The 23,665-nt window shown below is 43.1% G+C and overlaps 1 protein-coding gene across 6 annotated transcripts in view; it reads right to left on the bottom strand.

The window, feature by feature from the left end:
• Positions 1-1,479: 1,479 nt before the first annotated feature.
• ABI1 (abl interactor 1) overlaps positions 1,480-23,665 on the bottom strand; it is a 76,638-nt gene continuing 54,452 nt past the window's right edge. Inside the window, exons 4-12 of one of the 6 annotated variants that reach the window (XM_084282394.1) lie at positions 21,314-21,328; positions 20,459-20,559; positions 16,935-17,075; positions 14,586-14,686; positions 13,330-13,410; positions 11,500-11,676; positions 8,530-8,616; positions 4,117-4,302; positions 1,480-2,368 (exon numbers count right to left, since the gene is read on the bottom strand). In XM_084282394.1, coding sequence (XP_084138520.1) covers positions 2,193-2,368; positions 4,117-4,302; positions 8,530-8,616; positions 11,500-11,676; positions 13,330-13,410; positions 14,586-14,686; positions 16,935-17,075; positions 20,459-20,559; positions 21,314-21,328 — 1,065 coding nt within the window. In that variant the 3' untranslated portion in view covers positions 1,480-2,192. The remainder of the gene's footprint in view (positions 2,369-4,116; positions 4,303-8,529; positions 8,617-11,499; positions 11,677-13,329; positions 13,411-14,585; positions 14,687-16,934; positions 17,076-20,458; positions 20,560-21,313; positions 21,329-23,665) is intronic. The other 5 variants (XM_084282395.1, XM_084282393.1, XM_084282396.1 and 2 more) reach the window with 5 other exon arrangements.

Here is a 23,665-nt window from a genome sequence, read left to right as displayed (position 1 = left end):
GGCCACAAATGAGAATAAATATAAATCAGTGTATGGAAACCGAAGTTGTTCCAAATTTCATTCATTCACAATAAATAGAACATGCATGTGACTAGCTGTTACAACATCCATGAAAATAGGTGGTTTGAATGCTTTCCTGGCTGTTAGATTTCCAGGTACTTCTGTAGTTTCTATATGTGAAAGGTTTAGAATAACAAATTATATGTAGACATTAATAGGTTATATATATTTCATGAGACTCCCTGCCTGGAGTACTGTGTTCAGCTCTGGGGCCTGCAGCACAAGAAGGACATGGATGTACTAAAATGAGTTAGGAGGAGGGCCATGAGGATGATCAAGGGACTGGAGCACCTCTCCTACACGGACAGGCTGAGGGCATTGGGGTTGTTCAGCCTGGAGAAGAAACAGCGCCAGGGAGACCTTACAGCGGCCTGCCAGTACCTAAAGGGGGCCTACAGGAAAGCTGGGGAGGGACTCTGTGTCAGGGAGGGTGTAGTGATGGGAATGGCTTTAAACGAAAGGAGGGGAGATTTATATCAGATGTTAGGAAGAAATTCCTCACTCAGAGGGGGGTGAGGCCCTGGCCCAGGCTGCCCAGAGAAGCTGTGGCTGCCCCATCCCTGGAGGTGTTCAAGGCCAGGCTGGATGGGGCCTAGTGGGAGGTGTCCCTGCCCATGGCAGGGGGTTGGAATTTGATGCTATTTAAGGTCCCTTCCAACCCAACCCCCTCTATGATTCTATTCTATGATACAAAGGTACATACGTTGTCGGTTGTTACTTGTCAGTAGTTAATAAAAGGCTTGGTATTTCTAACTCACTCCAAAATGAATGAGTCAACTGCCAGTCAAAGCTTCAACTCCATCATCTCCCATCAGGGACCTATGGAGTCTTTTCAGTCCCCTCCCCCTACAAGACTGCTTTGAAGTCCTAAACACATTCCTATGGCAGTAATTAACCGGTACTACCACATTCCTTTTCCAGGTTATTTCAGCCAAAGAATTTGTAGACCAGAGAAGTCTCACCTCTAACCACCTCTGCTCGTTAGCCCTTAATGCAAACGGCTAAGTGCCTTGCTCCATTCCCTGATAAAGAAAGCCACATCCTGTTGTGGTTGTTTCCCCTGTGTCACATCTTGAGAGCAGCCTCCCTCTCTGCTCAGCTGGGCACGCAACCAAGTCCAGATACACTTTCTACTGAGAAATGTCAGTCACAGATAATGTCCGAATTACTGCATCTTGGTAACTAGATTCAACCAAGAATCCTTGCTAAAATTTATTTTGGAAGAAAAGAACTTTTAGGAGTTTGTATAATGTGTAATTCAGGTTTCATATCTAATTTATTTGCCCTCTGTCAGTGATAAAGTCATGTTACAAACATTTGCTTTTTAGTACATTGCCTGGGATAACACAGCCATGGTTTTGCTACGTTAGCATTCCAAACTTCTTTGCCAAGCCAACCAACAAAGTAATGGACAAGACCTTTGGTTCACTTATATATTTATGAATGGAAAAAGTCATAATGTAAATTTACTTATTAAAAAAACTTGGGTACAAATTACACATACATAAGACCACCCATTTTTTGATTCACATGGACACCTTAGACCCAAACAACTCATTATAATAGACTTTAGTGAGAATACTCCAGGTAAAGATTACAACAATTGGAAGCATCTTGGATTTTTAAAAAAGTATATTTCAATACATAAGTTTGTATGCATGCTTTAAACAAATATAGTTCAAGAATGAGCAAAGAGTCTAAACAAAAAGTAATATGACCAGCACTAACATTAAACTTCTCATCCAGATTTTAATATGTTAGTCTAACGTAGTGTTAGTTACCATGCTGTACTGAAAAATGTAATGGCACAATCTGAATCATGGTTCATTAAATATTATACCCTACTTCCCCAGAATATTTAGGCTGGTCATAAAATTAACAATGCATAAGTAAATAAGTATAACCAGTTATAGACAGTTGCTTGTTTTACAAATTGCCATCAGGTTAAGACATACCATCTCCAGAGACTTAGAGAGATGGACATTCAATCATACCATTAAAACAGTATGGCCTGAAGAAATGGGCACATTTTCTGAAAGTATATTAAGACAATTCTGTTAGCTTTTAGTTACCCCTTGTAAATAATCATGGTATGACTGAATACAAGACCCAACTTTGAAAAGCAAAGGATTTTAATCGGCATAGTGCATGATTGATTCGACGTAATTCCCAGGAAACAAGCCAGTTACTCGATTGCAAACTCCTTCATACCAGCCGTCATCGTTCTTCTTTATCACATAAATGATTGCACCCTCCATAAACGACAGCTCATCGTCTTTGTCCTTTGTATAGTCATATATAGCAACAACTGCGGAGTGAACAGAGGAAAAGTTTAGCATCACGCCAACAGCGCCAGTCGGAAATTCTTTTGAAGTACAATTGTATTTTGAAAAGACCAGTTTGCCATCCTGGGGCTTTCCATTCTGAATTCACAGGGTTTTCCTGATCAACATCCAGTACACAAAGTGACATTTCCCTCTTCTCGCAGTACTGGCTACCAGTAAGTGGGCGGTGACTGCACTGAATACTCAGTAAACCTTCTGGTGTGGAGAGGTGCAGTTGGCTGGGACCCAGCAGAAGAGTGCATACGGACTCTTAAATTCAAAACTATGAAATAGGTGGTCCTCTAAGGTGGCAGTAATTTCTGGTCAGAGTACCTCAAGAGCATACAGATCCCTGCACAGGGATCTCTTGACTAGGAAAGCCTAAAAAAAACCCCACCACTCTATAAAAAGGGACCTATAGGAAAATTTTTTACACAATGGCCCCTGCAACTATGCAGTGAGTGCTGCAATGCCTGATTTTGTATACAGAGCTGCTTAAGGCCCCTCTACAGAAGTGAATGATTTCCTGTCTTTTCTACAGAGTTTCTATGTGATGGGAAGTTTTGGCATTTCTTCTAAAGGGCTGCAATGAGCACAAGTGTTGAAGTTACTGCAGGAAAAAAGTGCAAGTGAATTTACAGCAACATCCACTATATTATGGTATAATGCATTTACCTGCCTGGTAAATGCATTACTCTTAACCTCCCGTTTACTGTGTCAACTAACAAAGCAGAGATCTCCCTAAGGAAAGGCAATGTTGCCACCCCTAGCACTGGAATTAAAAAATACCACCACGAATACACAAGCTGTGGACAGCACAGCCGCACCCTCTAAAACAGTTGGTATGAATTTATGCAGTCGGTTGTACAGATTCCAAGAACCTACTATATTATACGTAGGTAAAATAATCTCAGAAACAAAATCTCAGAAACCCAATACCTTAATGCCTAGCAAGTAATGGTGCAGCGTGTCAGTTATTTTCACCCCATGAGGACGCCCTGCACGGAGCACAGCCAGCAGGGAAGGTGGAGCAGAGCAGCTCTGTGGCTGCAGCTGTGACAGGTATCGCAGACGTCCCCTTCCGTACGCTCTGCAGTGCTAGCCAGGTCCTGAGAAAGCTTGTCACACTGCTGTTGACAAACTGGGCACTGTCCTAACACAGACAGCTCTACAGGCAGGAAATCAGCACCTCAATTATTCATGGGATGAAGCATTTACTGCAGGAGTTTGGGTCTCAGCATAGTTACAGTCTGCTGATCTAGGCTCACTGCAAGTCCCCATGGAAGCCTCACTGCATTTCAGAGCAAAACGTCCACTGATCCACTCTGGCCAGCTCTCTGGTTTGACAGGACTGAGACTTCCTGGCATTTCTGCAACACTTTCTAGATGATTGCCCAGCAATCCTGAGGTAGCTTCAGACACAATCCAGCAGCTCGGCAAGGATGAAAAAAAAATGAAAAGCCGATTCACATCTGCTTCTCATAACTGTGTTTTTTTTTTTTTTAATCCCTTCATTCTAGAATGCTTGAAGGTATTTCATAATCCTTCTAAAGAAGGATTATATTTTATCACATCAGGTGTAGCCACTGACAAACTACGAAAAGAACGGCTGGAGTTCCAACTTAGCAGGGAAAATGGTTGTTTTCACCAGACCCAAGCTAAGTCCTTCATCCTCTTCAGACCCCGTTAATCCTCCAGCACTGCAGTAACACGGAGTTGCCACACTTCTTACCTTTCTCTATATAGTTTTTAGGCGCCCAGGCAGGATCTCCATCCGCGTAGGGATCGCTGTACTGCACAACAGCAGCCTCCTCGTCCTCGTAATCCACAGGGGGTGGGGGCGGAGGAGGAGGAGAGTCATCGAACATCGGCATCTCGTCGGGGGGCGGTGGGGGGGGAGGAGTCGGGCTATCAGCAACTGGAAACGTTGGGAAATCATGATTTTTTTAATCAAAACCAGCGTGCAGGCACAAACCAACCTGAGGCTGTAGCACTGTAAATAAAAGGGGTGGGGACGACAACACACACACAGCATGCACTATGATCCCATGCACTGATTAGAAACAGAGGCTCCGTATTAAAAGCTATGACATACAGCTATGTTTGGTATTAGTGGTCAGATCTAGGTATAAATGCTACTAGAGTCGAAGCACATGCTGCAGGGCGTAAGCTGACCACCGGCAGAGAGGAAAGCTTCCTGCCCCGACGTCCCCGCGCCGAGGGCTAGCGGCAGCAGCTATGGGAGGACTCTGAGCAGCACCCTCTGAGCCAGGCAGCAACAGGCCTCTGGACTGCACCAGCAGCTCAATTTTTCAACAAATCCTTTGCCTAGACAAACATTTTCATTTGTTTCCAAACACTACTGCCTTGGATTCCTTCTCTCGCAGAGCTAGCCTTCAGGGGGCAAAAAGATCTGGTGCAGATCACGAAACTGGGAAGAGAGCAGAGTTTGAGATCTAACCAGGTAAGAGAAAGCCAAATAATCCTGCAGAAGGAAAGCTCTGTACAGATCCTTAGCTTCCAGACTAGCTTGTGCACATGCACACATCCAGGATTCATCTCATAGATGGAAAACTACAACAGGCAGCTGCTGTTCTGGGGGGGAAACTGCTCAAGGAATGAAGAGTGTAATCTAAAATGTCAAATCCCTGCCCTGAGATTCTCCAATCAGCACAATTACAAGTTGCTTTGGGAAAGGGAAAAAGGAGAAAGGCATTCTGGTACAAAGCACTCTTCAAATTAGCTCATCAAATTAATTTTCAGTTCCCAGCAGCTGGCAGCAAAAGGGAGAGGGAGAGGACTCAGATGCGAGCCATCGAGTCATTCCTCGCACTGCTCACTACACATCTACCTAGGTGTGAGCACCACGAAACCAGAAGTTACCGACAAGAAGTTACTGTCACCGAACGTGGCTTTTTCTACAGGAATACAGATTTAATTACGAGCAATTTGGGAGCCTGCACATTGAACACACAGGGCGAACCCCCTTGCTCTTGAAGGTTTGACTGAGGGAGCAGGGCATGTGCTCCACAGGCTGGGCGCGTGCTCCCAACCACGCCGCTAATTTTAGGGAAGCTAAGCTGACCTGCAAGGAATCAACACCACAGCACTGAGTGGAGGTCCACTTATTGCTAGTTACAGCAGCACTGAGAATTACAAGGGTTTGTAATTACCAGGGTTTCTTTGCTTTAATGCTCTTTACATCTGCCTGGCCGCTGCTCCAGCAGTGCCCAACCTTTGGGCTCCAGCTGCGTGCCCCTCATGAGTTGCTTGAGCTCCGCTGCCACATCCCGGCCGTGCTGGTACAGGGGAAGCCAAATCCCTCTCTGCAAGGGCCAGGAGCTGCTGGGGCAGCAGCCAGGGCAGCCCTGGCACCCAGCCTGCGCTGTCCCCCTTGGGGAGCTGCTGCTCTTCCTCACCTGCAGGCCCAGCAAATCTGCAACGTGACCAGCTGGGCCACGCAGCCCACAGCCCCGCATCAGCAGGCTGCCTGCCACTGTGTCAGGGATCCCTCGGCCATACAGAGCCCCATTTGTGTCGCTTGGAGACAGACTAACAGAGTCTCCGGCCAGCTGAATGCTGTGTCTTGCCTGCGTTACTGAGCAGCACTCGCAGGCAGGCTTCATTAATCCACCGCAGACACACGACAACACGATTTATAAAGGGGCCGGGGCTGTGCAGTCTTCTCAGCACATCTCTCACAAAATGTATTTCTACCCTGAATTTTCATGTGCAGCCAGGAAAAGAGAGCATTGAGGCAATGCTCCTTTGGGATGCTGGGAAATCCTTACCTTACTGAATGCAAAAAGTTGTATTTATTCAACAACGAGTTGCTTATTTGAGAAGAACAAAAGAGGGGAGGAAATGCAAGCGTGGAAGTGCCAACACTGATAGACCCTAACTGAGATGCAGTGCTGAAACTGCGTGCTTCACGGGAAACATAAAACGATTTAACTACACATTAAAACAAGGGGAGAAAATGGAACAGAAAATTAGACAAGTACCACCCCGTGGATATATCCCCACCTCTGGGATTTTAACCTAGACATTTCCTGGCTCTGAACATAAAACAGGCAGAATCTAGAATAGCATTAATTTTCCTAGGAGGGGGAAGAAAAAAAAAAAAAAACAGGGAGAAAAAAAAAAAAAAAAACGCACAGAAATCCACTCTAAATGAGAAAGGGTAACCGGACCAGTATTTATACAGCTCCAAATTGAAACATCCTCTCTTGTATGTGCTCACATTCCTGTTCTTTAAGTGGGTACCAGCAGGGTCCTCTTTAAAGGACTGGGTGTGAACGTGACAGTGCAGCAGTCTACATCCGATCTGAGGTCTCTGGGCACACCAGAAATCCTCTCTGAAGGAGATACCCACAGGTTGGGCACAGGGCGCAGGAAAAAAGGAATAGGCCTGGCGTGTTTTCTAATCCATCTGCCCTAGAAGAAATCTGAAAGACTTCCACGTAGTGGGGGGTGTTGCTTTCCAAACCCACGGATCTTCATGATAAGGAAGGATCATTTTCCCACAAAAGACAAGCCTACCCACACGTCTCCTAACTCCACTCCATGTAGACAGTTGGTAGAAAATGAGGTAGACGAAGCACACAACGCCAAAACTCAGCAACGGCCCCTACAGCCAGTTTTGCTGAGTGTATGCTTGGACTGCCACATGCACTCCCACCTCCAAGATGCAGCTCAAAGCTATGCTCATTAGGTAACTTTCCAACCCAAGGGACTATTAAAGAAGGAAAACAAATGGAACAATTCCTAGACCAGATTTCAAGCTTCAGCTATTTTTGCTGCAATCTCGTTCCCAAGCCAGCTTTATTTCTTGTTGTGACACACACAAGTAACTCTGTCCCTTTCACCTCGGCTCTCCCGAGTGCTGTGTTACCTCCAGGAGGACGATACGTGGCACAATTCAGAACCAGGTGCCAATTTTCTCAAGTTTATCTGCAAGTGAAGACATTCAGCGACCTTCATCTTTAGGAAGTCTACCTCTAGGCCTGGCATTTTGGGACGGTTTGTCAACGCATCTTTGTGGCATGCTATTCTACAACGTGATTCTTAGCATTCACCTGGCAGAACACCAAAACATCTTTTTGAATGGGAACCATAGAGATGCCTCTTATCTCTAGGGGAATGCTCAAACATGAGCACTTAAAAGCTGGTACAGGAAGCTGGACGGCAGCACTGATCGCATCTGAGGGCCCCTAAGTACACACTGGAGCATCACTACGTAGTAAGAGCCTCTGAGGTTCTAGCAGGCTTTGCCACAGTTCCCAAACACTTTAAGAAATGTTTTGCACTCATTATGTATGTTTTATACTCATTTCATGCCCTATCTACATTGTATTTACTCTGTTGTTTATAGAACTACAACATTCTCCTATGACAGAGATGTCCCCACGGCAGGAGCATGACTTTACCCCTGTGCTAGCATTCGGGACAGAGCAGTCACCTGGAAGGAATCAAACAAAAACAGTAAGAGCAGAGAGACCAGTGGAAAACACCTTGCAGCACAGATCATAGCCAGGAGGCATCTCTTTCACAAACCTAACTGGCAAAGCTATGCTGCAAGAAGCTCTGCAGGGAAACCTGGCTAGAGGACACAAAGAAATGGAGAATGAAAGGCTGACGAGAGGAGAAATACCTTAGGAGCTCCTTTGTGGTGGCATTAGATCACAAGACTGCACATTTTCAATTGACTGTGTAGGTTCCTAAAAACTACTGGAGGATCAGAGCCAGTGGTTACGCAGTGCATATTTTGACAGTCTACATAAGCCTTTCTAACAAAAACTAATCAATTATCCCTACTGAAGAAGCCTCAGGCAGGATGAATCAACATGAAATTAATATTTTTAATTAAGAACCGATTCTATATTCAGACCAAGCAGATGCCACGCATTTCACGCTGTATTTCTATGATAAATTTGCAGCTCAGATCTTAAATGGGTCAGTAATAATCATGCACGTTATAAAATATTGAAGAGTGTGCCCTTCAGCTCCGATAGCATATCGACACTAGAATGCAAGATGGTATTAGCTTCTGGAAAAGGAAACAAAATCGAGTCTGACTTGCCAGCCATGCATGCTAGAAGAAAGTAGGCTCTACCCTTTAACAGCTCAGCTTGTCCAGACTTACTGTTTTCCTGCACCCTGGCCACGAAGCCTGTGAGAGGTATCTGTGGAGTCAACTGAGGCATAGGGGGAGGGGGTGGAGCAATAGAAACTGGTAGCAACGCACACAGCATTTCGGGGGAAGTCAACGGACACGGGGGAAAAAGGAAACAAAGAAGAAAAAAAAAGGAAACAAACAAAAGCAGCCGTCAGTAACGAGGACCACAAAAAACAAAGTATGTAAAGAACAACAAGAACACACACACACGGAAGAACCTTCTTCAAGCTTGTGTTTCCAACAAGGCTGAATTCATAGCTAGCCAATTGTGGCTCGAAAAGCAAAATGTGCCCGTGCCCATCTGCACAAAAAGCAGGGCACAGGCTGCGTGTCGGGGAGCTGCGTGTGCCAAGGGGACTGCTCAGCCTCGCTCGGGGAGCACGCAACACGGGGCTTTCCATCATACTGCTCAAATGTAGGAGTTCTCCTTAAAAAGCGTGCTACCAGAAGAGGAGGTGATGCTGTAGAGGATGCTCAACTCCTCCTCTAACGTAAGAGCAGGGAGCTACACCAAATGCAGCGAAGCAGCCCTGCCGCAGAGCAACGACGACTGCTTTGCAAAGGCAACGATGCTGTCACATCAATGCTCCGCGTCTGCACAGGGAGCACCTCCTGTCATTTTGCTCTGCTCAGGCTTACGAGCAGGGCAGTGGAAAAATGGGAAAAGGGACCTCGTTGCTTGTTGGTAGGAAAACAGGAGCTCTATTTTAAATGATCAAGTCTTCTCTGGTTAGAGGCGCTCAGCAACTTAAGAATCTGGCAAAGGCTTGAATAGCTACCACTGGCTACACTGGTGCCCAGAGCTGCCCAGGAAGCCACAAGCTCATCTCCTGTGAAGTACGGACCTCCTCAGCGAGAAATGAGGTGTGAAACACAGGCACCAGTGCTCAGAGGTGCTGGGCTGACAGCTGAGGTGTTCAACTCTTTCCTCTGCAAGTAGGAAAGAGGCATGGTGGTGGCAGGACATGCCATTTAAAGTACCAGCTCTGGTGGGACATCTCCCAGTGAAGGAGGGGGGGGAGAACAAAGCAAACAAACCAAAAAAAAAAAAAAAAAGAAAACAGAAAAAGAAACAAAAGAACATAACGCATTTGTTTATACCATGCCCCTTCCCAGGAGAATTTCTCTTACACTGAAAAAGAGAAGTTCCTGTGAAGGTGGGAATTCAGCAGTATACTCCAGTTGGAATCAAATTTGAAAGAGGTTCTGTACTTCCAAGTATGCAACAGTTTTAAATAAAGCCGTAACTAAGATTAATGTTTGATGAATAAAAACGAAGCATTTAGTTCATTACAAAACCAATAATCAAATCAACTGTATGGGGGAAACAATCAATAAAAGAGGGACAACAAACAGGTTTCTCACAAAATTGAAGTAAACATCTAAGAAAAAACAGAATATTTGTTAGCATGAGAAGTAAAATCTTAAAGAAACATGGAACCTAGATTTAATGTCAAGACAGTAGCATTAAAAAAAATCACCAGTTACAGAAATGGAGAAAAATAGTTTAAAGTAGAAAAACACCCATCAAAATACTGTTCAAAAAAAAATCTTGACAATCAGTATTTTGAAAACACCAGAGAGGCTAGACTAAGGAATAGCACCTGCATTTGAGCAAAAAATTGCTTTGGAAAACTACAACTGTTCAGAAACAGTGGTGTGCAGAGCATTCGAGGCAACTGAACTATTTCCAGGAGTAATGCGCTGTTTGTTCAACAGAATATGACTGTTTGAACAGGAAGGAGTTTCTATTGCTATGGTGAATTAATTGCAGGGAACAGGAGTGTGGAGGGAAATGAAGGGTCAGCGTGGGTCAGAGAGAGTAGCAGGAAAATTAGGATTGGAAAGAAAGCTAGATAGGTACTGTGCCTGCATACAAAGATGTTTTTGGATAAATGTAATACTTGTGAACCTCTGAGAAATCTCTTCACCTCAGTGTCTCAAACATTCCGTATCTATTGTCTCCTTAAGAGTAAATATACTAACAACCAGCACTCATCTGTAGTGAGCTTTAGCCCGAACATCTACGTTTTGTTTTAATGAAACATCACTTTGAAGTTTAAGGAGTTGGCACACCACCAGAAGCCACTGGAGTCCTATCACTCCTCTACGTGTATTTGGTCAAAATTATCCTTGCTGGAGTTCTTCCTTGTGAAGCAGCAAGGCAGGAGTTCCTGATCTAAACCTAGCTTTCCACCAAGATCATTCTATTAGATCCCTATTTTTGCAGAGCTTTCTGCAGTCAACCTTGCTTGCCTTGCTAGGTGGTTAGGCAGAATGTTGATGACTAAACCTAGCTCAGTTTTAATCCCAAAACTAGCTCCACTGCATCCCATCCCTCATCCATCCTCACCTATTCTAGTCGTGTGGAAGCGCAGAGGAGTTGTCTGCTGAAAAGAAAAGAGGCTGAACTCTTCTGTCCTTTCTTTAACAGTAAAGTTTCAAATGAAGAACAAAGGAGAAACTTGGAATCAGGAATAGGATTTGGGAATGAGACAGAGACAGGGAGAAACTATGTAATGGGAAAAGCTTGTCATAGGGGCGCTGTGCTCTGACAGCACTCTCTTGTCACTAGCCCAGTAGTGGAGGGAGTGTGCTACAAACACATTAGGTCTCCTGAAAAAAAATCTGATTTTAGTTTATGTTCCCCAAGCACACCTGAAATACTAAGTATAATGTGCCTATAATTAGATAGGCAATCATAATAATTTCTTGCCATGAGTAACAGCAAACAACTCAGGGGAAAAACAGTGTAATTGCATACAGTGCAATCACTTTACAACTTAAAAAGGGTTTTTCTTGTTTGTTTTTCCTTCTATTTTAGGAAAGAAAGCAATAATCTTTTTGATGCTCTTCACAAATACGTTAAAATGTCATGCATGCTTTTACAATCATTTTGCTCAAAACAGTTTGTGATTTCAGAGCTCAGAAGCTTACTTGAATTTTGAGAATAAAGAGGCCCGCCATTAACATGAGGTTGAGCAGAAAATGGGGCAGTCACAGAAGGATTCCGTCTGTATCCACCAGAAGATGCTGAAGAAGTGGTAGAGTTGTGTCGCGAGATTTGCCTGGTCATTGTGCCATACTGGGAACCAGGAGCTGAACCCGGAGCAGCTGAAAAGCATTAGCCAGAGGAACCGAGGAGAAGACTTAAGCAAAGCATTACTTGGGGCAGAATGCAGAAAATAGAAAAAGCCCAGAACATGGGAATCACTTGATTACAGACCACCAATAACTTCAGGCAGTACCAAGAGATTAATAGAAAACAAACACCCCTGTTATAATCAATAATGAGAAAAAACACACGGGACATAAAATAACATTGATATAAAGGGCATTTGAGAAATGCTGGGAAAACTACTTTGACAGACTGGGTGGGACTGGGAAGTTGAACCAGCTTCCAACTGGTAAGCATATCTCAATAATTCTACATGCAATACCCTTTATTAAAAAGCACACACAAAAAAATCCACATTCTGCTCAAAGCAAACGTTTTCCATTGTGAACCAGAACTTGTCTCCAATCTAATATCAAAAATTGCTCTAACTAAACAGTAAATTAAATGACATGAGCTTCAGACACTTGGCATGTTTGCCAATCATGTTTGCTACTTGTGGTTTTGTATTCACAGAATTTATACTTCTACCAGATCAGTCACCAGTGCAGGCTGACAGAAAGACATGTCACTCACTCGTCAAGATGAACACCCATTTTTACTTTCCACATGCTCGCTGCACAAAATTCAACGTTAATAAAAACAATTTAAGCGCTCTTTTTGCATTAACCTCTGACAAATGAAAGAATCAAACCTTGCAAACTAATCAATCTCACACGTTGAGGTCACATGGATTCAATGCACAACTTTGCAATGTTTCAGTGCAAGAATTGTTTTGCAGTAGAATGTTCTGTGCTTTTAAATGCATACGTATATATCTTATATAACCATATAAAAATATATACAGGAATGCATACACACACACGTACACACACAAACTGTGTGTGACCAGAAGTTTGCAGTCCTGTAGTGCCATCCACGGTCACTTTCACTTAAACACTCCGGTAAGAGAAAGTGTAACAGGTTATGTGGGTCAAAGCCTCCAAAGCTCGTCTCTTAGCAAGATCAATGAATTTTGCCATCAGCCTGTGATAGGAAAGGGGTGGTGGTGTCTGTCTTTTTATACTTACTACTTTTAAATCCATTCCTAATAGCTGTATGTAATGTTTGAGGTAATTTTTCAAGAACTGTCAGCTTGTATCCACAAGTCTTCCAGTTTGGCATCTGCCTGCTGCAGCACAGCATCAAACCCAAGCCACTGTGACAGACACCACTGCCTTTCAATCACCTTATTCCCACAAGATAGATCACATACATCGCACATCAGCTTCCATTTTTTAAGTGAGAGTGCAACCATAGTGGCTTATTTTCAACTGCAAGAGTGATACAGCAGAATACCAACATTCAAGCTGATTTGGAATTATTATAGATCGGACTAATTAGATCTCAGCTTTATTGGGAACAGAGATTACAAGCAACTAGCAACCTCCCCCATACCCTGTGCGTTTACCTTCAGAGGCTTTAACCACGGGAAATTAGTGGAGATTAGATTGTTTAAAGAAAACAAAAATCACCCCAGAATTGATTTGTGTACTAAAATCATACAGCACCCACTACAAACGAAAAAACAGCTTCGCTAAGTCCATTAGGAAGAGATGATTATTGATTATGCAGCACGACTGCAATCACTTCAGCATTGACACAAGTCTCACCTATCAGACTGCCCATCGGGAGAGGTGGTGGCAGTGGTGGTGCTGGCGGGGCTCCAGGAGGAGGAGGAACAGAAATGTGTGCTAATAAAATAGTTTATATTCCCAATTAGGCCATATATTAAAAAAGCAAATAAGAAAGCATGGGCACATGATAGGCTTCCCAAACAAATACAAAAATTCAACTTGAGTCAACTGATAATAGCTCAGGCCCTGATCCTACACAGGGTTCTGTATCTGCAGATCTTTATTCCCATTGATTTCAATGGGATGACAGATGATAGTAAGATTCATGCCTATTTGTACCACTGCAGGGTCAGAAACACCTGGGAAAAAGAAAGGAAAGCCTACATGTGCATAAAAAATTGAAGACTTGCAACCAAGGAACAATGATTTAAGAGGTGCAATCGCATAAATACATTGCACCAAAATTCCGCTATTTTCCTGTACAAATTAATTTTATGTGCTTACAAAGACACAAATGTAAGCAAGTGTCAGAGTTGGTTTATTATCAAGATAATCCTGCAGTCTACTAATAAAGAAGGATGCTACACAATCACACAATTCATCATTATTAAAAACAGGAGGACATGTTTTTGGTGATGAGAGATCCTTCATGGTTCTCTTTTATTGCTGTCCTCGAGTATAACACTTGTTCTCCTGCCTCTCACAGTGATCCCCCTCATAGCTTAGCAACTCCAGACTGTAACAGAATAAATGACACTGGTGGATGAGTCTGAATTCTACCACTGGCAATTTTTTGTAGGTCATCTTCTGGTTTTTATTTGAGGTAAAGACTTTTATTTAATTAAGAACACACACAGAAAATCATTGGCAGATGGTAAATTAGTAGACTATTTTGGAAAAAAAGATTTCCCATCAAATATGTACTGACAGTTGCTGCTGCTTCTCAGGACACTCAGAAATGCCTACTTGTAGGCATGGCCCTTGAAAATGTACTGAAGCTTTAAAACATCATGCTCTTCCCCTTTACTGTCCCCTGTCCCACGATTGTCTTGTCAAAACATGGACAGACAAAGGTGTTTTAAGCATCTGTTATTCCATGAGTGATTGTTCTGTAAGTACTTCTGGTAAAGAATTAAAACTTTAGATGTCCCTCAGCACTCATAAGTGATTTTCTGACTATGACTGTGCTTCCGGACAGTTTCTCCTCCATTGTGTTCAGAAAAAAATCCCTCTGCAAACACATGACTGTCATTACAGCCTAAAGCTAACATGAGAAGAAGAGCCCCTCATACCTGGTCCAATGGTTGGCGGTGAAGGTGTAGGCACGGCAATGGGAATGCCAATACTGCTGCTTCCACTGTTCTCTCGACTGCCACTTCCTCCACTACTACCGCTGTAAAACAGAGGAACATTGAGTATTAGCACAGCATTCCTACAATTATCAACAGTCACGTTCCTTGTGTGAACTACGCTGGCCTAACTCAATTAGAGACTTGAAAAATCCACTTTAAAAAAAAAAACTGTCTCCACCTACAATCTCATACAGCTAATCAAGTCAGGATGCATTGCACTCCTAATAAATGGAATTAGCTAAGCTGATAAACATCACTACGCATAAAATGTCTAATTAAATGATTTCAGAAATAAAAAGGTAAGCAACCATACTAGTTCTAGGCAATGGAGTAACAACTGCAGGAATAGTTCAAGGGCCTTGTATTAATTAGAAGTATTAAGCTGGGGCTGGAAGAGTTCAAGCCTAAACTGTAAATAATTTTTTAAAATTAGTTACACTATCAGCTGAAGGAATCTTTCCTCTGCTCAGAATAGCGCTTGAAAATAAGAACTTTTTAACTGAAATCAGCCACAATAAACCAAGCTGAGCAGATAGGAAATAATTTTCTGTATAGCCAATATACTTTTTCACATACACGTGCACATACTTTTTATGTACGAAACGTTTGTTTCTGAGATAGTCTGTAAGGTAACAGTACAGCCAGGTGGTAATTTGTCTTAGTACTGCATATATGATATTCAAATTCAAGGCCAGCAATAGAGATTTGTACAGAACATATTTCTAGTGAACAACTGAATAATGTTTCTGCACATCTTTCAGAGGCCGCATCATCTCTTTTCATTGAGGGAGCCGAAAAGGAATCAATCGAGGCTCAGATGGAAGCTCTCCTTATTCTTATCCATGAACATTCCTTAGGCCAAGGCTTGAATCTACACGGATTAAATGGTAATACAAAGAAAACTAAGTAGTCGATATGCCTTTAAGCCAAAACACCACTTTAACCCATTCATGCTAATTAAGGAGTACTCAGTGATTCTATAGTTTATTTAAAACTCCTGAGTAGCTACAAATCAATGCTGTCAAGCGCCAAGAACAAATCATTCAAATATATCTGAAGAAAATAACACCGTTACAAAAAGAAAAGCAGTGATCTGAAATGGAAGCCAAGATAATTCCTTCAAAATCAGTGTTCTGTCTGCTGAGGACCTTGATCTTGTCACCATGGTTGCGGCTGAATTTCTAACTGCAGTCTACATAAAAAAAGATCTTGTGAGACAAGAGTAGGGAGCATTCACAGTAGCCAACTAAACAGATTAACAAGATCTTCACTGCAACCTGATTTAGTTGTCATTTAATTCTGATAGTATTTCATGAACAACTGTGTCCAAAATTCTCTCTCAACCCCTCAATTAGAGACCTCCTGTGTTTAATTGCCTACTGGGAGTTAAAAAATAAACAAATAGGGAAGAAGCTGTCTGAAAAGAACTACTGTCTTATTTTTAACTACACTGAACTCTTTTATCTGCTTTTTCCCTGCAGTTTGAAGCCTCTGATACAATCAAATTGAAGAAACCAAACTTGCTCCAGAGGCTTGGAGAAAAATCCAGCCTTGCAATTTGAGAAGAAATTTACATATTCAAAAAGAAAAGAACAAGGTACACATGAACACCTTTCTCATCCCGAAACACACTGCTCTTTCAAAGCCCTTAAGTATGTGGAAACAACTGGCTAATGCCAATACCTGCTAGTAAGGTTAATTTTCTACTTCTATCATGCTAGCACTGATTACAAGCATTTAAGTTTTAGCCAAAAGAAAGCAATCAGCTCTTTCTGACTATCTTCATCACAGCATTTCTAATCAAGAGAAACTTCTCTTTGCAATTAGTGGTCTTGAAAACAACAATAAAAAAAGATATTCTATAAAGCTTAACTATATTTAGGATAAGATTAACAATGTACCTTTTAATTTAACCCAGTAGGAACCATCATCAACCCACTTCTCAACTGCATAAATTTTGAAGTTTTGCTTATTTGGGGGAAAAAATAACACCGAACAAAACAAATGAGATCTGTGCTTACGGAATTATGTTGTTAGATATAATGAGGCTTCAATAAAGCACAAAAATGTTTCTGTGTGTTAGAGAAGTCAAACAATAACTATGGTGAAGTTCTGTGCATTAACAGAGTGGTAGAATAACTCACCTTTTGCCTTTTAACAAAAAAAAAAAAAAAAAAAAAAAAAAAAAAAAAAAACCAAGAGCACAGAAGTTCAAAGCTTTTCTGTGACTTCAGTAAGCAGCAGCATGCCAGGCAGGAAAGAGTCTGAGTGAGGAAAAAAGTGCTCTACCTGTGTGTTCTTGGTCTCTGGTTCAAGGAAGCTGTCCTTCCCGGGCTGTGCTGGCTGCCCAGTCTGGCAGGACTGGTCATGTAATCATTAGGAACTGTTGGCGGTTTGACCGGCTCCAGGGTTTTGTAAGGAGTATTTCGTCTGGTCAAGGAAAAAGATTTGAAGACAAAGATAAATGATCAGAAGAGCAAAAGGATAAATGCATGAAGTACCGATGCCATTTGTTTCCTTCAGTTTCCATGTGAGACCACTGCACAGCGACCCGCATTACAGCATATTAAACAAATCCCACCAGGGAGAGGTGGGGTGAAATCACCTTCTACTCTCTATAGTGCTCTTGGGTAGAAAGCTCCACACAAGTTGGCCTAGAGCACATAAACTGATTTAAGAAGCCTAAGCTAAATTTAACACCAAAAATCTCTTCGTTATCTACATACCATACAATAGTTACACCTGCATACTATTCCAGGGTTATCTTTTAATCCACTGCATGTGACCACTTCTTCCATGGTAACAACGTCCTCTTTCTCTTCCTCCCCTCCAAATGCGTAACTGTCCTAAAAGCATTCTTGGCTAAAAGGTATTCCACTCATTAAGACAGGAGCAAGTCTGAAAGATTCGCAGACCAAGTTACATTTGCAATCACCAGGGCTTTTCCTAGCAGCATTGTTTCATGCTCTAATCAAGCATATCACTTCAGCAGATCTTTAAGTGCTTCGCAGATCAGCTTCATTGTCTCCATCTCACAGACAAAGAAAGTGAAGCTCGGAGACTTCCAAGGTCACGTAACAGGCTGCATCAAGTCAGGAATATAACACAGATCTTTCCAGATCTGTTTACCCGACCCGTCGCTGCCTCAGGAACAGCCTGCGTATTGTGCTCAACTGCAGAGCTCCTCGGTTCGCGCTAGCAACTGAGAGATCCCTCGCAAGACACAGGATTTGGCAAAGCACCAGCTAAGCAAAAACAAAAATAGTAAACTACTGGCATTTAATCGTTTCTTCACTTACTGGTTATGACCGAGCTGGTGAGTGCCATGGCTTCACAGTGTTTTAAGGAATGTATCCACTTCCTTTTCACAATACGGAACAAAACAGCACTAAATTTTAACTACGAAGTTTTATTATTAAAACCTCTCTAAATAGAAAAACGGAAACATCATCACTGTTTGCACGAGCTATGGTGTTTGTAAATTAGTTTGTCTATACAAAGAACTGCAGATGAGTTTGATACGCAGATTGCTACCACCTATAGAGCTGCCAAAAGAGATCAGCCATGGGAAAAATAAATTTCGTATTCCAGCTGTAAGAGATAGAGCTCTAAATGCCACCAAATCAAATGGTAAGCACGGAAGATTTTCAATGTGCTTCCAACAAAAACAGCTTTGAAAACTAATGTTTTAAAGTGTTGTTGGTGGAAATGCACTGGCAATAGGAAATGCAGCCCCTCGGCACTATTTGTTTTGCCAATCGGATTAAAATATCCTATCAAAAGCAACCCCCTGCTACGTCCTCCAATTCAGCCAAGCTTCAGTTCCTCCTTGCTCTTCTCAACTTCATTGAAGGACTCAAACTCCCAAGCACCAGAGAAGCAAAAAATAATTTCTTTCTGCCTCCTGAGTCCAAAATCCTTGCCTTTGTTTCTCTGTCTGCCTTACATGGGGGAGGACAACAGCCCTGTCCTGGCACAGCCCACAGCTGCCCACCTCACTGTCCCCTAATTCTTGCCACCAGGGAGCTGAAGGCAGCCCAGGGCCGTGCTTTGCTCCAGGTCCCTCACGGTGCAACTGCACCTACTCCCTCCATCCAGCTCCACTTGTTTTGTCCCCCGGTGGATTTCCAGCCTGAGCAGCTCCGATGAAGACCCCCCTGCTGCCATTCCTTTCATTTTGCAGCTCAGACCTGCGAGCAGGGCTCCCCTCACTCCCCACAGCCCTCCTTTGGACAGCCCTGCCTTGGAGGGACGAGCTGTACAATAGGCAGCACGTACTTAAAGGCCCGTGTTAGACACCAAGCTTGTTCTGATTTTACACGCTTATCTCTGGTTTTGCGGATCAAAGGGAGAGGAGCAGCATCCTTGCGGTTTCTAGCGATTTTTCCTGCATATGTTAGGGGAACCAGTCATGCCGATGATATTTCGTGCCTTGGCAGAGCGCGGCTGCTCAAGACAAGAGCTTCCTGAACAAGAAGGGCAGATATGAATCGCTGTACGAGCCCACATTATTCCTCCCCCTCAGCCAACTGCTGCCTCTCGTCAAGCTCATCTGGAAATGACGTTCAGCTGATTAATCCTTATCAGGCAGCAGCGGAGGCAACCAAACAGCTCCGGCTCGTTTGGGGGAGCAGGAACGAGGCAGCTCACCAGTGCATCAGCGCCGCTGCTTCACTCCCAGCGTCCAAGAGGACATGAAAGCCTTCCCCAGCTTCCCGGGGCTGATAAACAACTCTCTCTCAGCCAGGATAAGAGAGACAATTGGAATACTGATTGCGTGCCCTCGAGCAATGGGAATTTTCACAAAACATGCTGAGGAAACCCCTAGGGTAATTTCTCTGTAGAATACACAATAAACACAGCCATCTTGAAGCAGCAAAGCAGCAAATCAGGATTAAAAATCACTAAGTCTTTGACAAAAGCAGTTGCTGCTCCTGATTTTCCTCGACTGCTGCTCCTGTTCTGTCTCATTATTCCTCATGTTTCCAGCTCCCCACTTCTTCCAGACAACCTACCTGAAGCCAATACAACCACACCAGCCAGCTTTGCAGCGCCTCAGTCTCCCACAGCATCAGGGAAATGCTGAGAGGGACAAATAGGTAGATCTTGCTTCGGATGGCTTCTGGAAGATGGGCATACAGAACGGCGTGGCACATGCTCTGAGCTTTTCAGGTATTAATGCTTCGGTCCCTAGCAACAACTACTTGCTGGCACACGATGATAAGCAGATTTCCCTCCCCACAGGTCCACGGCAGTGAAATTGATGCTACAGTAGGGAACTGAAGTCACAGGGGGACTCGGGGAAAGCAGCATCTTTCCTCGTTTAAGCATGCAAATAAAAATTCACCAGCCAGTGAGAATCAGTGTTGTCCGTGTGTTAACAATGCCATGAATTTTGCTGAGATAATTTAACAAATAGGGCATCAACAGCCACTTCTTATCTCTGTAATATTGAGAAACAAGCAGACAAAGACCTTCAACAATGAAGTCCTTCCCCCACTGAAGTTAAAACCTTATTGATATTCTCTCATGTCACCAGAGATTTCTGTCCAAAATTCAGGAATAACAACAGTCTTCTCATTCACCCATATCTGTAATAAATCCTCTCCCTCATGAAAAGTGGCTCTTTCGAAAGGTCACCACGAAAATAAGAGGCAGTGCAGCTGAAAGGGTTTATACAAAAAAAAGCAATTGCGTTATTTGCTGAAGGCAATCAGAACCACCATCCATTCCACCTATTTAACAAAACCCCACCACGGGCACAATTAAAACTATCTATTACGCAGGAGGCACCAAGCAGCTTTCATTCTTACCCCAGAGTTCCCCGGCCTGACATGGGAGGACTTGGTGGTTTTTGTGTAGGCGGATTTGTTCTTGACAAGGTGCCAGTTCTTGCAGGCTGGTTATTTCCATGCTGAAATAAGGGAAAACATGATTTTATTTTTATAACGGAGCAGCTCTATTATTGACAGTTTTTTGTTTTTTGTTTTTTGTTTTTTTAAAGTGTAAGAATATGAAGTGAGAATTCCCAGACAGCTGTCAAACAGCAAGTTTTTAGCTACACACAAGACAGATACCAGTATATACGAGTCTAAATACAAGCTTAATGTTATTTTTGCTATTAATTTACAACAGACATCAGAAAGCTAGGCAGTTGACGGGTTCATGCACAAATCTCTTATCTCTCTTTTCTTTAGGGAGAAGCCACATTTGTGTTCGTCCCGGTTTGAGTGTTAATAATTTAACCCAAACTTTAATGCTGACGGTACAACACAGTCAGCATGGGCCCAGAATTGCTCAGTTTGCCCCTGCTATTTGACTAGCAGAGTCATTCAGGTTGTCTGGGAAGTCTCCTGCAAAAAAAAAATAATAAAAATGTAAGTGGAGGGAATCAAGGCAGCTACTGAATTCAGAGCAAAGCACTACACGTGTTAGAGAAATTAATGTATCTATGTGTGAATGCAGATGTCAATGTATCACAGATAGATTGACACACGCTAATCGCTGTAAATAAAACAAAAATCAAGTACAGCACGTTTAATCTAAATATCCTATGGAAAGCAGAGGAGAGCGTAAGAGCGCGCTAGTTTTCGGTTTTAATGGCTCTGCAGCCTCTACTATCAGTCACATGAGGCACTGTGGGTCAAAGGAGAAATAACACTTCTTACCTTGGCTTTTAGCCACTTAACGTTGGCAAAAAAGGGGGGGAAAAAGGCAGAAATTAATGGCAGGTCCATCACAACTGGCAGGACAGGTTAAACTACAGATAATCACATTCAAAATATCATTTGTGCCTACTGACAATTAGCTCCATCCCAGTACACTAACAAAGATGTTACTGGCTCACATAGTCCCAAGGCAGAACTTGCAAAGATGAAACAACCCAAAGGAAAAAAAAACAAACAAACAAACAAAAAAAAACAGTGGCATCAAAATCAACTTAGCTCAGCTTTGATGGATTTGTTTGTCGGATTCCTCATGGCCAGGAAAGGGTTGAAGGGCCCTCTGCTGACTAGTCAAGTCCAAAAGCAGATCAATGCCATTGCAATGGCAACGTGCACTTAAGGATTTGCTCACAAAACCACAGCTGCAGCTATAGGGTGCAGAATGGGCTGGCCTGTTGTTTTGACACTTAACCTTCACGTGTTTTGAAGAAATCCTAGCTGCTGCGCTGAATGGTAAATAAAGGAAAGGGAGTCCTCGGATGGGATGAGCAGCAGAGCCTTTCACCTCTGCTTTATTGATGGAAACCTGCTTCAAGCCAGCACAGCGCTGGCTGCTCAAATCTGTGCTGGCAGTGCTCTGATGATTGTTATTCTGAAATTTTAGCTTAGCATCGAGTCATTATGTGACTCCGCTCTATCATTTTTACAGCCTTCGTGACTGCAGAGGAGAAGAAATTTGAAAACTTGGCCTCCGTTCTCTAAGCAAAACTCGCGTAATTTCTCTAATTCCAAGTTGAGTTTTAATTCCATATTGAGTTACTTAAATTTGTTGAGGGGGCAGGGGTGAGGATTCTTCTTTTTTGAATGGGAAAAAGTGGGAGTTTCACTGATTAAATAAATACATACATACATACATACATAAATGCATAAATAAATAAATCCTAGTGCTATTTTGGAGGGTGTTTAGAAATAAACTCTCCTTTCCAGAACAGGCCTCCTAAGGCACAGCTTTACAAACTGCAGTTTGCAGACCTTCTTCTCCTCCAAGATGCACAGACTAGTCCAAAGCAGTTCATGCACTCAGAAAAAAAAATAATTACGCTTTCTAACGATGTACATATGTGAGATGGATTTCTGACGGGGCCCGCACAACCAGCAAGGAACAGCTGGGATTTTACAAGTCAAGAGGTGGGAAGCCACTGCCCTGAAGTTATTCATATCACAGGAGCAGAAGCCCAAAGCCCAGTCCAAAACCCAAATGAAAAAGCTTAGCTGCGGTATGTAAACGTGGAGGGCATCCCATTCGCTCCCAGTCTGGGCAGAGGTTCATCAGCAGAGTGGCAGAATTAAAGCATTTCAACCACTTCTGTCCCCACATGCTTATTTTGTGGATAAACACGAAGCTCAGTTTCCAGGATGCCTGGGTACTCTTTCAAGTATTATATTTTTAACTCAGGCTCGCAGCGATTACATTTGCTTTCCCTTCTTCCAGGACTATGTGACCCTTCCCCTTGCTTCACCAGTTGCCAAGGGCAATAGCATAATACCAGGAATTTGTTAAAAGAAACCAAATAGTGAAACTGTCGCCCTATTCCCCTGTCCTCCCTCCCCCAGCAGCCAGACAAAACCCTCACGAGGCTTGCAAGGAAGGGTGGCATGGTTCCTTACTCAGCCTCTGCTATTACAAACAGCAGAGAAAAATTTAAAACCCCAAAGCTTCCTCGCTTTCCTTCCCTCATGCGGTGCCGCTCAGCGCTCACGGTGAGTCTTTCCACCCCCTCCTTAATCACTGCTACACTCTGCCTCCGCTGCCGCAGCACCGTGGCTGCATCCAGCACTGAACCTGGCATCCTCATCTCGTCTCCTACCTTCCTCCACTGCTCAATTCACTAAATGTGCATCTCAAGTCCACCTCCTGGCCTTTGTTCCTGTCCGTATGGCTCCATCAGGTGAGCTTCGTCACCTTTGCTACCAATTAAATAATACCCAGATACACAAACACACAGATTTTATTTCTTATTGTGCAGAAGAGTTGGTAACCACTGTCCCCCTGCTTGCAGTAAGAAGCTCTGCAGAGCCCTCTGTGCTGCTGTCAGTATAAACAGGAGTCATAGGGGCAGGAAAACACAGAGGGAAGGAACACAAAGGGAACGGGGACTCTGAGGGGAGAGGAACTCCTGATCCTGTAGAGAGAAGTATGGGAGGAACGCAAATGAATCAAAGCGAGATGAGCCATATGGCTATTTAATCACGGTTACTAAGCTAATTAATTAGGAGGAGCCATTTTCTTGTATTTATTGGCTGAGCTCACGAGGTCAGCCTTGCTGCCTTCCTTGGTCTGAAACCCAAACTCTG

The sequence above is a fragment of the Netta rufina genome, assembly GCF_964035555.1.
Source record: "Netta rufina genome assembly, chromosome: 2".
NCBI lineage: Eukaryota > Metazoa > Chordata > Aves > Anseriformes > Anatidae > Netta > Netta rufina.
The sequence above is the reverse complement of the archived record's forward strand: the minus strand, read 5'-3'. Positions and strand labels throughout refer to the sequence as shown.